At 41.9% G+C, this 16,243-nt stretch overlaps 1 protein-coding gene across 2 annotated transcripts in view; it reads left to right on the top strand.

Annotated features, from left to right (window-relative positions):
- LARP6 (La ribonucleoprotein 6, translational regulator) overlaps window positions 1-6,000 on the top strand; it is a 41,395-nt gene extending 35,395 nt beyond the window's left edge. For both annotated transcript variants that reach the window (XM_083183800.1, XM_083183799.1), the window contains exons 2-3: window positions 2,308-2,518; window positions 4,435-6,000. In XM_083183800.1, the coding sequence (XP_083039926.1) occupies window positions 2,308-2,518; window positions 4,435-5,484 (1,261 nt within the window). In that variant the 3' untranslated portion in view covers window positions 5,485-6,000. The remainder of the gene's footprint in view (window positions 1-2,307; window positions 2,519-4,434) is intronic.
- Window positions 6,001-16,243: the final 10,243 nt, after the last annotated feature.

Below are 16,243 nucleotides of genomic sequence, written 5' to 3'. Positions count from 1 at the left end.
ATGAAATACGGCCTGGTGGCACATGTCTTCTCAAAAAAAGTGAAAAACCTTTGAGTCAACCTTTTTGACTGTCGACCTTCCCATTGGCGACCTAAGGCTTGTCGACCTTCCAAACCTGTTGACCTTAGCCATGTCCACCTATTTCAGGTGTCGACCTAAGCCATGTCGACATTGTGGTCAACCCAATACATTTCAACCTAATGAGTCGACTGAAAACCAATTAAAACCTTCTGTGCACTTGTGTTTGGCATCTTGGCAGTCAGAATTCTGGTGCTGGTCTGCTGGCGGTAGTTAGGATGCCACCGGTATCCCCACCGCCAGAATGCTGGGAAAAAAATCTTCCACCTCTCTCATGCAGCACTGTAGCCTCCAGACAGCAGATTAGTTGCTTCATCTTGTAAGCTGAGAGCTTGGAGGAAAACCAGAAATGTAGGAAGTTAGCTAGTCTGTTACTGCTGAGTTAATAGCAGCATAAAGGTGGTTTTCTATCTCTTCCTTGTTAGATGCTTACATAAACACTTACAAATGTGCTACTATTTTATGCAAGTCTGTTATAGGGCTTGAAATACAGTAGGTGGCAAATTTTACAATACTAACCTTAGTAATTTTTTTTCATCCCTAATGTAGACATTTAATCAAAGTGCATATGGTAGTGTGGGAATTCCTGTATGTGTCTGTGCCTGGCTTCACTGACTGTGATTTGGTTACTGATGAAAACCAATCTGTTTTGGATTTGTCCTTAATATCCATTTACATTTAAGTATAACTTTGCCTTAAATACAGCATTTCCTAATAATAATATGTATTAAACACTAGATACTTGCAGAATGTATGTATTCCAAATAGTTATAAAATCCTTAATACAAATTGCCTAATATCTTGTGTTTTTGTAATAATACTGGGAAGTCTGTACAAAATACTGATCTGGTATTTCATTCAAACGCCTTTAAAGGTATTTCTAATAATAGTCTGACTATAGATAGCACTCTGTTCTGTAAGTGCTTCATTTTAGTTGTTAAATATTTCTGTAGTATTCAAGGAAGCCATGCATTAATGTTTGTCTAGAATATTTATTAACAGTTTCTTATATTCAGCATATTCCGTCGCGCTATACAAAGGAGACAGTGGGGCAGATGTATCAACCAGCGTTAAGTGCAAAAATGCACTTAACGCTGGTTAACTGGGGGGGATTACGTCCATCCCTAATGTATTACTAGCGCACCTAACGTGCGCTAGTGACAGCCCGACGAGTTACGCTCGGCGGGGCTGTCCCTGCAATCCCCCCCAGGGATTAGCGGCCGGGGCGATGTATCAACAGCCTTCAAGGCGTTAATTCGCCCCGGCTGCTTCGCCAGCTCAGGGCTAGCGTTGTCCTATCCCCCACTGTGGGGACAACCCTAGCCCTGCTTCTGGCTCGGGCTGCGCTGGAGATCTCGCGGTTTTTGCGCGATCTCGCGCATGCCCAGTAAGCCGGGCAGGGGGGCCGATGGCGAGTGCGCATGTGCGGGGCGGCGAGGGAGCCGATAAGGAGAGCCGTTAATGTTAATACATCTCCCCATAACGAGTGCCCGCTTCTCCTCGTTATGCAGGAGAAGCGGGACGTTATTGCAGAAGCGCAAAGGGGGGGGGGGGGGGTTAGTACATCTGCCCCAGTGATACAACAAACAGGGTATTTACAGACAGTCAAAAGGTAGGAGGGCCCTGCTTGCAAGCTTAAAATCTATAGGATATAATATCATATATCCTCATGGCCATGTAGGATTTATCATGCCTATTCTGCTCTGTAGTATTTAGTATGGGTATAAATTACTGGTAACATTAGTCAGGTTGGGAATATCTGATATGAATGGTACTATGCCTCTGGATACATTTTGGTGTTTTTCCAAACTTGCATACAGAATATAGAAAAAGCTGGAAAACTTTTTTTTTTTTTCCCCTATTTCCATGTTAAAGGTGCCCATACACGTCCCGATACTGCCATACTTTTTGTGGTAATATAGCATCGCATGTGCATGCGATAAAAAGACAGTACAAAAAGTATGTTCGGCACATACTTTTTGAACTATGCGATGAGATGCCGCGGGAGCGCGCATCTCAAAGCACACATCGCATCCGCACGTATATGGGCACCTTAAGTTGAATTTTGTATTCGTGCTATTGTTGTGGCATACTTGCATAGCTTACATGTACTCTATAAAGTGTAGGAATGTGTAATTCCGAATAAAATTGATTTAACCTTCAAGAATTTCTCTGGCTACAGAAATGCTGGCAGAATATAGAATAACTTTATCCCATTCTCTCTTTCAGCGGAGCCGCCACAAGCGGGGGAGAAAATGACGGGGATGAGCTTGACCAAAACTGGAATCCCCCGGACTCAGAACTTATCCAGAAACTTGTTGTACAGATTGAGTACTACCTCTCTGATGAGAACCTGGAGAAAGACGCCTTTCTCTTGAAACATGTGAGAAGAAATAAAATGGGATTTGTCAGTGTTAAACTACTTACCTCATTCAAAAAGGTCTGTAATAGTAACTTTCTAATTTTTTTATTTACATTTACAGAGAAAATTCTGATTCACTAAGTTATTTTGGGCCAGATGTATTAAGCCTGAGTGAAGTGATACAGTAGTGATAAAGTGGAAGGTGACAACGCACCAGCCAATCAACTACCACTACTGTATCACTTCACCCAGGCTTAATACATCTGCCCTCTGTTCTGTGCAGGACTTCTTATGTTCTGGGATTTTACTTGTTGGCATTGCTTTACATACTCTTTAAGCATTGCTGTTTTTTTTTGTGGGCTAATTCAATGTACACATCAGTATGCAACTTAAGGAACTACATCATAGCTTTCATTGGTTCCTACTAAATAGATCTTCATAATTGTGAATATTGCACCTATAAAGACACCTTAACTATAGAAGTGATGTCCATCTGCAGTCAAATATTCCTTTTATCTTATATAAGGATTAGATATGTAGTGGTCATTGTAAATATTTGACACCAGTTTTTTTTTTTTGTGTGGGTGTTTATTCCGTAATATGGGTATGGTCCTGTAATATGTACTTACAGTTTTTTTTTGTTTTTTTTACCCCAAACTGGGATTTGATCAAATATGTAGCATACGTTATACTAGTATAATCTTTAAATGTAGTTTGTTCATTATTCAGAACAAGTATAACCACATTTAGGGGTGTATTCAATGCCGGGGGCGAGCGGTGACAGGGTGAGCAGGCAGCACTGCTTGCTGTCAGTATTCAACTGAACCCTTGCTCTGTTTTTGGAGCGAGGGGAATCAGCATATTTTGCCGCAGAAGCATCGAGACTCGTGGCTAAATGCAGCGGGCTCCCTGCATTAGCCGCGAGCTTCGCTGTTTGTGGGAATTCCCCCGGAACGTTGAATATGGAGAGCGGCCGGTGCGGGGGTTAAACAACGAGGATTGCTAGTTTTCTGCGATCCCTGCCGTTTAACCTCCTCCTCGCCGGGCCACTCGCATTCGCATTGAATACGGCCCACAGAGTATCTTATCTACAATAATGGATAAGTGCATTGTATAATCTTATACATAGAAATTTGGTGGCTGAATTAACCATACCTATACTTTCACTATACCTGCGTAAGCAGAAACAAGCAGTAGATGAAACGAAGATCGGTCTTAAGCTGGGTACATGCTATATGATTCACAGTGTCGCCAATGTAGTGAATGATACTCTGTACTACTGGATAAACGGTCTAGTGCAGGTATGTCCAAACTGTGGCCCTCCAGCTGTTGTGAAACTACATCCCAGCATGCCTTGCCATGGTTTTAGCATTCATAATAGCAAAACTGTGGCAAGGCATGATGGGACTTGTAGTTTCACAACAGCTGGAGAGCCATCGTTTGGACATGCCTGATCTAGTGCATACACACTGAACAATATCATTAACAATATTATTCAGTGACCTCACCTGTACCCCTGCTGAACATAGTCATTGACAAAAGTTGACTGCATGATCAATATGGGGGGTTGTTAATGATCCGCAGGAGTGCGAATCATTAATGATGTAGTGGGTACACACTAGACTAGACGATATGCACTATAACATAGAGATCTCATTATGGGGCATATCATTTGCAAATCTCATGTAGTGTGTACCCAACTTGAGTACTGTTGAGAAGTAACACTGTGTCCATACTGTGATAAGCAATAGTTGAACTATTCAACTTGATTTAAATGAATCAATATTCATTTTGTTTTTATTTTAAATATAACACAAATCCGGTTTAAATAAAAATACTTACAGTACATTGTTCCAAACATGAGAGTGCCTCATTAAGCATTAGGCCTTCAACACACTAGTTCCCACCTCATGTTTTAAAGTTTTGCATTAAATATATTGTCATTGATGTTGATGGGCTACCTACAATAACATTCCAAATTTTGTTCCCTCCAGGTGAAACATCTCACTCGTGACTGGAGGACAACTGCATACGCTCTGAAATATTCCGATATACTTGAACTTAATGAAGATAACAGGAAAGTAAGGCGAAAAACTCCAGTCCCTGTGTTTCCTAGTGAGAATCTACCCAGCAAGATGCTGCTGGTGTATGACCTACACTTCATCCCGGAACTGCAATGTTTAAATAAGGAGCAGGAGAATGGTGGGATGCAAGAAAAGATAATGGAGCAGCTCCTCAAGAACTTTGGTAGTTTTGGCAGCATCTCCTCTATACGTATCCTTAAACCTGGTAGGGATCTACCATCCGATGTTAAACGATTTAGCAGTCGCTACACTCAGGTTGGAACCAAGGATTGTGCAATTGTAGAATTTGAAGAGGTGGAGGCAGCCATTAAAGCACATGAAAGCTTAAATGTTGAAAATGACACAGATGATGGGATAAAGATTGTTCTAATAGGTATGAAGCCGCCAAAGAAAAAGATTCAGAAAGACAGAAGCAAGGAAGAAGACTCAAAGAATCTGCGCAAAAATAAATCTCTTAATAAGAGAGTTGAGGAGCTTCAGTATATTGGGGATGAGTCCACAGGTTACAGCACATCTGAGCCTGATAGCAATCCAAACTCCCCCATGATTGGCCGAAAGGTTCAGTCTACCAATAAGTTGAGCCCCTCTGCTTACCCAAACAATCACTTGAGTCCAAATGCCTCGCCCAGAAATAGCCCTTGGAGTAGTCCTTGTGGGCAGCGTAAAGGAGTTAAGCATTCTCCACTTGTTGATGGTATGAGCCCAGAAAGCTCCCTAAGGTCTACTGAGTATTCATCAGATAGCAGTATCACACCATCTAGCAGTCCTTGGGTCCAGCGGAGAAGGCAAGCTCAAACGGTCACACAGGAGAAAAGCCCGGCATGTAGCCCAATGCTGGGAAGGAAAATACAGAATGCCGATGGACTTCCACCTGGAGTCCTGAGACTTCCACGGGGTCCTGATGGTACAAAGGGGTTCCACAATGGAACTGAAAGGAATAAGCTTGTGCAGAATTTGTGAATGCCATAGAACCACGTGGGACTGGCAGTTGTACCAGCAACACCAGCCTCTGTATTGCTGATGTACAAGGCAGTGCATGTGGAGTCCCAGTAATTGAACACTGGACACTACTACTATCTGGAAAGAAGGGATTTACAGAGAGACTGAAATTAAGTCTGTATTTATTTTTTTATCTAATTTCCATTTGTAAATTTACTTTGTACAGTGGCAGCAATTATGCTCTATTATATTTTTATTTCCTTTTTTCTTTTTTTTAGGTTTTGTTAAACTTTTAATGTATATTTTCATCTTACTGGGTATCTGAAGCAATCGCTGTTTATTGTACAATTGCCTAAATCAGAGACTGAAAGGGTTTGCTGACTTTCCAAAGCCTATTGGCAGCTTGTACTAGTTTATCCAATAGGATGTTGTGAAACTTTCTGCAATGCTCATCTTACACTTCCAAAGACGTGTGTAAAGAATGTATCTTTTCCGTGCTGTGAATTAAAATGAACTTCCATAAGCATTCATCAGTTACCCGGCCTCTGACTTGTGTTAAGTTTCATGGGGTGAGGTTGTGGGATTCTTAAATCTGCAATCATTTAAATAGTCACTAAAACCTGAAATTAAAGTTGATTTATAGAACATGGACCATATTAATGGTTGCAAATATTCTAAAAGTAAAGAGATGAGATTGGAATGTGGAGATAATCAGCTTTTTGTTTTTATTTCCAAATCAGTGTTTTGTGATGCCTATTGCACCCCTAAATAACATACCGGCAGCAATATTTGAAAACTAAATTTGTTATGATAAGACCTACACTTTTAGAAAAGTCTGATTATGTCCGGATATGCCTAAATCAGATATGCTTTTGTTTAGGGGTGGTTGTATGTAGAAAAGCTGCATACAATATCTGGGCATTTTGCTTACCCCTTTTTATTATATAAAATAACTTGCAAAAGATCATGCATGTTGGACCTGCATTGGGTTGGTAAACTGTGTGGCCGCCATCATCTGTGGCACAGACCACTGATGGTAGGTGGCTATTCTGTGTGGTATCATCTTTTATCACCTGTGTTTTTGTACATGCACAATGCTGGTGCTTTTCATAGTTGCTTATTCTATCAGGTAGTCTGCTTGCTGACTGAGCCTGTGAAGGAGGTTGACCATCTGATTCCTAAAACAACAAAGTGTGTAAGATCTGCGATTGGCGCAGGGCTAATGTCTGACAGCATAGCAGCACTTTTTTTGAGAGCGTTTGCAGTTGGGCCCATGGCTACCATTGATGGCAAAAAAAACATTGGCTTATTGGCCATCGATGTCAATGTTTGATGTAGGCCATAGATGGTTTCAAATTATCAATGGTCATCCCTAACCTGATTAATAGATTAGGAAGTATAAACAAGTATATCCAAGCGTGTTCACTTATGCGGCTTATCCAAGCCTGTTCACTTATGCACAATGAAGGCCTAAATAAATGACCACCGATTAAAGGTATGATTCTTAGAAGCCTCGGTGGAACGCTTCAAAACTCAGTCTTGCATGTGTTTTTACATGCAAGATACCGTTATTTGTAATAAATAAATATATATATATATATATATATATATATATATTCCACCTGTTACAATTGTATGAGTGAAGAGCAATCTTAAACTACAGTAGGTTTCAGAAAATGTGCCTGCTCAGTGTAAAGATCAGTGATATCGGTTTTATCAGCTACACCAGGGGTGGCCAACCGGTCAGAGGTAAAGAGCCGAAAAATATCGGTAGTCAAGCTAAAGAGCCGACATCATGTACGCGCCGAAGGCGCATGCGCCAAAAAAAGGGGTGTAGTCTATTTTGACCCCTTGGGTGGGTGTGATACAAATATGCCTCCAATAGTGCAGTGCCATATATACATATGCCCCCAATAGTGCCAGATACACATATGCCCCCCACGGTGCCAGGTATGCACCACATGGTGCCGGGTATGCCCCCACAGTGCCAAAAAGCTGGTATGCCCCCACAGTGCCACAAATTTCTATGCCCCCACAGTGCCACAAATTTCTATGCCCCCACAGTGCCACAAATTTCTATGCCCCCACAGTGCCACAAATTTCTATGCCCCCACAGTGCCACAAATTTCTATGCCCCCACAGTGCCACAAACTGCTATGCCCCCACAGTGCAAATTTCCCAGCAGCAGCACTCACCGTTGTTGCTGCTGCTGCCAGGTGGGGAGAGGACAGTCTGGTGTCCCCCTGCAGTCCTCCTGTCATGTCACCGATGGGAGGAGAGCACAGCACACCGCGTGTCTCCTTCCCACTCATTTCCCTGTGACTGGGCCGCCCACCAATCAAAGCTCGCTGGCCGGCTCCTGATTGGCTGCTGGCCCACGAGCTCTGCTTGGCGGACGGTCCCGTCACAAGGATGCACAGTAAGGGGTAGGAGAGATGCACGATGCGCGCTCTCCTCCCCTCAGAAGGAGAAGGGATTCCGGGAACCGGCAGCAGGGGGGACTGGGACAGACGGTGGGCGGCGGGCAGCAGTGGGAGCAGGAGCCGCACTTTACAAGGGGGAGAGCCGCATGAGGCTCAAGAGCCACAGGTTGGCCACCACTGAGCTACACAGTATAAACCCAACTTCTGTGATTCGAGGTGAATGTGGTTGATCTGTCAAGCAATGAAGAGAGTAAAGAAGTTGCCCATAGCAAAATCAGCTTCTACCTATCACTTCAGAGAATGATTGATTTTGGAAAGTTCTGATTTGGCTGACTTGCCCACTCTTTTCACTGTGTGATAGATCATCCCATTAGTTCTTATACTAATATTTAGGTCCTGACATAGTATGTTTCTTTAAGAAAGTTCCATTGCTATTACTGAAAAGTTAGACTAAAGAACACACATTTCAGTCTGATTTATTATAGGTAGTATCGCTTTCATTATGGGCGAATGGATCAAAAAGTGGTGAACTGCATTTAATTTTATTTTTTTGAAGGCATGTATAACCTTTTTCCTTTCTATTTTGTTATATACAAATGACTAACCTGCAACAAAAAGGTGTACACTGTATATAGCTAGTACCTGCTACTATAAACTAGGAGGTAGAGTTTATTTGAAAATCTGAACTTTATTGATCATCTTTGTATGACTATCAAGTAATGTTAAGTACTTTTGTGATGGAAACATTGGTGTAAACAGTCTGCCTATTAATTCCACATGTAAGATCACGTTATGTGATTGAAATACTGGGCACCTACTAGTTTTCCCAACAGCACCACATACTTACACAACACACAGCCATTTGTGCCTTATGGAGTGTGGTGGCACTTGTGAGTATTGTGCAGGGAAGCAACACAACAAAGCAGTGAGAAAAGAAAGCCCGATGCTTGATTGCATGGGTACAGGAATCCGCAGCAGAAAGACTAATGCCTCTGTATAGGGCAAGGTAGGAGTCTCGATCAGTGTCCAGTTCTTGAGTCCATATCCCCAGAAGGCTATAAATACATTTTAGCGTGTACAAAGGAGGGCAACTAAATGGTGCATGGCCTACATCACAAAACGTACCAGGAAAGACTAAAAGTCTAAAAAATATATATATTTTTGCGTGCAGTCTGTTTGGCCAGGTGATAGCACTGCTGCTGGTCCGCGCATCACTATTGCATGCTGTGCACATACGGAGTGATCCTGCCTAACGTTCTAGGCGATTTTGACTGTAGTCCAAATCAGCTGTAAGAATCGCCCCATGTGTACAGGGCTTTACAGTGCTTGAATATTGTAAAATTTCTGTGTGTTAGGGGGTAGCTGATTTTCCTGAGATTCATCGTGTATAATCTTCCTAAAGAACTTGACAAGTTTGCTAATCCCTGCCAAAAAGCATCCTTGTAATAGGTAGCACTGCTGCTGTACTGTTGTGTGATGTTCCCTTTGTGCCCTTTAGCATTTAGGCTGGGTCAGTTTTAATGTCATTGCGGATACAGAAAATCCTGGCTTCTTTTTTGGTGGTGGTTTGTAAACTCTTATGCATACAAATCTATGGGAGGTTAAGTTCTGAGATGCGTTTAAGCCTCCTACACGGTCGATATTGCTTAAACAATATTGAGTGTACACACAGAATGACATCAGTAGGTTATGTTTCAGTGATGTCACTAGGACCTGTTAAACATTGAGGTTTTTGGCTGACAGAAGCTTCGAACAGAAATTACAATCCTATGTACTCACCTGAATATGGAGACTGACCTGTAACAAAGGATGGTTTGTAAGTCACAACCAAAAGGCTTCATAGCCACCAACTAAGATGTTGAGCGGGATTTTGCTTTTAATTCTGTAATTTTTATCTGATGCGGATAGTGTTTTAATGTGACCTAGAACTGGCTTCACTTGCAGATGAATAGGGTTCAGGTGCTGTGACTCATTTATGATGTATATGAGCTGTAATGGGTCCATAAGTCTATAATACTGTAAGTAGAGTGACCCAGTTACAACACTGTATTACCATGCTCTCTACAAAAGATATAGAGATTCCTGAATCTGTGTTCTTAAGTAGCAAAGTTTCTCATCACATGCAATGCTGTATATAGATACAGTAGTATGCGGAAACTTAAATATTTACACATTATGAGTTCAACCAGATCTGTCATCCGGACTTAGACTCATGGAAAGGATAAAGTTACAGCAGCAGCAATATTAGCCGTTAATTGATGGAACTGAAAAACAAATGAATTATGCAGCATTTTATGAATGGAATCAAACCGTTTGCAAATAAATAACACATTTAGTATAAAAAATGTATGTGGCTCTTTACAAAAAAAGGGTTTAGAAGAGACTGTAAATAGTACATTACTATAGCTGGGTGGGCCAAATATTTGTAAGAATATCAACCCAAAGTTTTGTATTTTAACCACAAGAACGTGGGGAAAAAAGCCATCAGATACCCCTGCTCCATTCAATTAATTTTGTAAGTCCGTCTCCCCAACTCTGCCATTGCAGTCCAGATTTTAAGGCGATCTAATCCAGATGGTTGAGCCGAATTTTCACCTATGCTCCAGCATGGATATCCTTTAAAACCAGGCCTCGCATGGTGGTGTTTGGGAAATATAGATTTTTAGTTCATGTATATCCAAAACCACAAACTTTCTCAATGGCATTGTGGATGGAGCTGGTGCTTCAGTGACAACAAATCTGCTTAGAACTTATTTTTCAAACAGCCTGTAACATGACATATATAAGCTAATTGCTGGTTCTTTCTCTAAGGTTTAGTACTTCTCCCCATAAAGTCTAAAGTGGTGTACACAAGCTTCGATTTTGACAGGTTTCCGATTCTATTTTGCTTATAGAAGCAAAATTGAATCGTAATTGAACAGTCAACACTTTTGATCTGCATTCTATGCCGTTTTCTCTGTATGGGGAAAAAGAGACTGCACAGGCAAGGATCTATCATATTCGATCCAGTAAATTGAATGTGTACACTGTGCCTTGAATGCACATCGATATCGAATGCAAAAGTGCTGATCGATTCTGAAATCAAATGGAAAGCAAAGTTCAAATCGAAAGGGGATGATATTGGGGCAAACAGAGTAAATCGATGCGTGTACACACCTTATCTTTGTATATAGGCTATGTTCCCATGGATCGTTTTGGATCTTCAGTGAAACCACATTTTATAGCTTCAAGAATGTATGTTAAACACTTAAACCTAACAATCATGGGTTAAAATTACTAAGCGTTGTGTTTTATGGCAGTTTTCAAAAGGCAAATTTGACTGAAATTTGAAGGAAAAATCTGACTTTAGATAGCAATAGAACACGGGACCAATTACGCAAGCTGACCAATAACATTAATTCATAAGGAGAATGACCCTTGATTGACCTCTCTTTTGTGACAGGGCTCCAGGAGGAACAGTAGCATAATATTTGTCTTTTTATTTTTTTATGTCGAGCCATGGATGCTGCATGGAATGAAGAGATTGGAACTATTTTATAAGGGAAAAACATGGAGTGATGTGTGGGATGTTTTATTTATTAACAATTTGATTGCCAATTTTGCTGTGAGAGGTCTTCGAAATATCCGTTAAAAATGCCAGCTTCGCTTACAGGCTCAAGACGACTGGTCTTTTTTTGGATGCAGTATTTAACTAAATTTCAATTAATTGACTTGGCTGCATTTTTTGTATTTATACTAATACCCCTTTCACACAGAAAATTAAATACCCGGGTGAAGCAGTTCCACCCGGGAATTTCATTAAATACACGGGTCCTTTTTCTGTGTGAAAGGGCACACCCATGTCGTAAATCCCGTGTCTCCGACCCTGGAATTGACCAGGGTCGAGGACATGGGATTTATGACCCATGTTGACCCTTTCACACAGAAGAAATACCCGTGTTATTCAGCAAATTACCGGGTAGAAATTTTCAACCCGGTAATTTGATCTTCTGTGTGAAGGGGGGTCAGGCTGCTCCCGGCAAAATGACACCGCATTTGAAATTCTGTGTATTTGCCGGGATTTTCAGACTTTTCTGTCTGAAAGGGGTATTAAAGAACAGTCAATGTTACCACAATTCAGGCATTTTTAGGTATTTTGAGGATCTCTAACAGCAATATTAGCACTCAAAGGGTTAAAGTTATACAATACTCTGTCTCTCCTGGTTCATTTTTTGTTTGCGAATACCAATGGGAAGTTGATGTCTGAGCAGGAGGATACTTGTGGTTCTTGGAGTGCCAATGCTGGGATCTGTAGTTCACCTGTAAAATACAATATGGTTCAAGCATTAGTTTACGCTATTACCTCTGCACCCAAAGTTCAGGTAGGGTGCTCAGAAGAGCCTTGGAGAGGGGGGAAGTCTTTTACTTGTTGGCCCTCAGTTAGCCAGGGATTCCATCTCTGGGCTGATTTAGTTTGGGGCCATTATGTCACTGGAACCCTATGCTGTGTGTCTCCCTACTGTAGCATCAGCTGTGTCAGCTTAGCGCTGTTATTAGAAAATGTGGGCTATCCTATGCCATTTTCCCCATATTTTCTAATAACCCTTTTAAACCTCATTTAAAAAAAAATTATGCATAGACATAGTATCTATAGGTCAAAAGGTAAACACAAGCAAAATGTTGACCAGGAAATGCTTGACACATGAAAAGTTTGACATGAGTTTGTTACTTTTTTTATGTCGATTTGAGCACATGGACCTCCAATTAGTGTACCTCTTAGTACAATCTCTGCTCTCCATGTGTCAGCAATCATTATACACATGGATCATTTAAGTGTAAAAAAAAGTTACAAAAATGAATAAAATTGTAATAAAAAACTGTTGCCCCTTTCATGTGTCGATCAATAACGACCTATAGTCCAGATTCTGACTCGCATTAATATTATGGCATTTCCTGCCTATTATGAACAGTTAATGAATGCTAGGGGTATTTTTGTAAAATTGTGATGTTTATTGAATTTATAAAATGTAGACTGTGTTTATAAAAGAACTGTAGAAAAGGGCAAGCAAAGGCCTTAAAGCCCCGTACACACGGGGGAAATATATTGCTCAGGGATATATGGCTGAGCAACATATTGCTCAGTTTCTCCTTTTCATCAGCGACCAGAGATGGTCGCTGATGAAAAAGAAACTGCCGGGGGAGCCTGGCAGTGGTAATCAGCTGGTCGCAGGAGCATGTTCCTGCGACCAGCGATCACGACAGGGGTAAAAACGGGAGCGCGCACCAGGCGATATATATTGCCGGTGCACACTCCCATCGTGGGCAATGTGGTCGCTTAGCGACCATATTTCCCGCGATATTATACAAAATTTCCCCGTGTGTACGCACCTTAACATGAAAGTTACTTAAAAGTTAGGAAAATTGACACACTGAATATGGCACCAATTTTTTTTTATTGAAAAAGCAGGTCTTTATTGTACATAAAGAATGCAAAAAACAGACGATAACAAATATCACACATATACCGTGTCGCAGCACAGCCAAAACACAGTACACATGCAAACAGTATAGTACATATTATAAAATACAGTACAAGTTAAACTCACACTATAGACTATACTATGCACTATGCATTCTAACGGTAACATTTACACAACAGTATACAAGACTATGGGTGTGGAGGGTAGGGGGTGAGGGAGGAGGAATCACATGCCCGAAGCTTTATTGACCAGACAGACACATATAAGGGGAGGGCAATAAATAGAAATACATCAACAAAACAACAGACATTGTGAAGTGAGGGGGAAGGGGCCACGGTCCCAAAGTCTTATAAAACAGTCCAAACAAGGGGAAAGGACCAGAAGAAAAGGGGTTTAGTCCTCTTCTTCCTCAGGGCTATCCCGAATGGAATAGTCTCTGAGCAGGCTGTGAACCAGCCTGCGGCAGTCCTGAACGGATATTCTCTCCCTCCGCAATATGAGACGATTTCTGGCAAACCACAAAGCGTCCTTAACACAGTTTATAAGGCGCCAGGCTTCCTGGGTCGCCCCATATGTGTGGGTGCCCGGGAATAGTCCATACAGTACCGAAAGGTATGAAAGACAGTTCCTGGGCACGGAGTCCTTGAATTCAGTCTCTAGGGCATCCAACAACAACTGTGCGTAGGTGCAGTCCCAGAAGATGTGCATGGAGGTTTCTTCATGCACAAAGCACCAGGGACAATGTCTATACCTACACAAGTTTCGGGAATGCATGAATGACCGGTGAGGCAAGCCTCCTTGAATGGCCATCCATGACATGTCTTTGTGTCTATTTGTGAGCCTTTTGGAGGCCACGTACTCCCAGACAAACTTGGCAGTTGCTGAAGGGAGCCCTGAAATCGGTTCCATGACGTCTTTGGCTCTGATGAGCTTGTGGACAGTTTTAGGTTTCCACAAGTCGGGTTTCAATCCCTCCAGTTGGTGCTCCCTCACAAACTTGGACACATCCAGGTAGAACCATGGAGTAGTCCAGTTGTAAGGGATGGAGCTGTCCCACTTGTCCCATTTAAGGGTCCTCCACATAGGTAGGAGGAAGAAGCGGGACATGGAGTTCCCCGCAGAGCCGGCACAATTGTCAATCAAAGTTCTGCGGATACAATTACATGCAAAGAAGGCTCTCAGCATAGTTGGAATGTCTGGAATGCCTTTGCCACCTTTGAGGGGATCTTTATACATAACAATCCACTTGACTCTGTCCATTTTGGAGCCCCAGATGAAGTGGAAAACGGCCCGTGTGAAGGCCTTGCAGATCGCCGCCAGAGGTGGCCAGGCCTGGGCGGTGTACTGAAGAACGGGAAGGATCTCATTCCGCAGCACAAGTGTTTTCCCTTCGATGGTAAGGTCTCTGAGACTCCACTATCCAAGTTTTTGACGCATCGTAGCCAGTCTTTCATCCCAGCACTTCAGGGCCCCTCCATCTCCTCCGAACCAGACACCAAGGATCTTGATGAGGTCTGGCTTTACCGTGAATGGAAATGGAGTGGAGGACGACAGGTGCCACTTTCCGAAGAGCATAGCCTCTGACTTCCCAAGGTTGACCCTTGCTCCTTTACTTAGCAACAATATGTTTACCGTTATTACGAATCTGTGGGGTGTATGTTGTTTTTTTTTACCATTTGGCCATTTACCATTACAGCTGCTGAGATCTCTCATTTTCTAGGTTTTATTTCTCTTGAATGTCAATAAAAAAAATTTCCTGTGGGAGAAAGCTCAGCTGCTGGTAACTAATCTACATTAACTGTGACAAGTTGGGTCCATGCTTTACATACATATTAAAACTACATACTGAATATACGCTTATGATCACATTTTGTGATCTGTATCAATAAGGAGTTGGCTGAGTAGGGTTACTGCCTCATCCGTTTAATTCCGGACACCTATTAATAACACAGGTTCTGTGGGCGGCTGTTTAAAAAAAAAAAAAAAAAACAGTTGAAATGGAGTCTTGAAGTCAGCCAGCCAGCCACAGAACCTGTGTAATTAATATGTGTCCGGAATTAAAGGGATGAGGTGGTAACCCCATGGCTGAGTAATGTGTGTGGTACCACAGAAAAAAAGGCTTTCTGTTATGCAGGGCAGGAAAGCTTACTATCATTCCCATTCTGCTACTTAGAATAGGGCCAAATGTATGAAGCAGTGATCAGGAAGGAGAAGAGAGCCAGTGGAATAGTTGCCCATGGCAACCAATCTGCTGCTCTGTATAATTTTATAGTATGCAAATGAAAGATGTTACATCATTGCTGAGTGGTTGCCATTAGCGACTTCACTGGCTCACTTCTCCCATATCACTGCTTTATACATCTGCCCCACAGTTTGGGCCACCCTTGTTTGGAAGAAGCGAGTCACCACACAATAACCCACTGGAGAGAACTCTGGAAGTTCTAATTATGTGGCTCATGATTAGTTCTCTAGTGAACACAAAGCAATATCCCAGTCAGTAATAAATCCAAGTTTTCCATAGATGGGGAGGGCCCTATATACCCCAAATACATGAGTGACTTAAAATAAAAACACCTGTCCCATTTTAAACCTGATTATGAGTCGAACACACAACCGATGTTTACGCAATTGAGCAATTATTTGCAAATGTGTATACACAAAAATGTCTGAAAATCTCTACAACGCCCATGCTACACAGATACTCTACTACACAATAGGTGCTGTTGTGATTGATTTGGGCAGTATCAGAATGGTGGAGAAAAAGTGAAGGGCAGTCACTGGGCAGTGGATAATAGTGTTCTCAAAAGAATAGTCAGCGTACATGGGAACTCTTAGTGGGCATTTTAGACCTTATACATTGAGCAGCACAGATGAACGCCAGGGCAGAAGCCATATTTG

The sequence above is a fragment of the Crinia signifera genome, chromosome 4 (genome assembly GCF_055691185.1).
Source record: "Crinia signifera chromosome 4, ASM5569118v1, whole genome shotgun sequence".
Lineage (NCBI taxonomy): Eukaryota > Metazoa > Chordata > Amphibia > Anura > Myobatrachidae > Crinia > Crinia signifera.
This window is presented reverse-complemented; position numbering and strand designations above follow the sequence as displayed.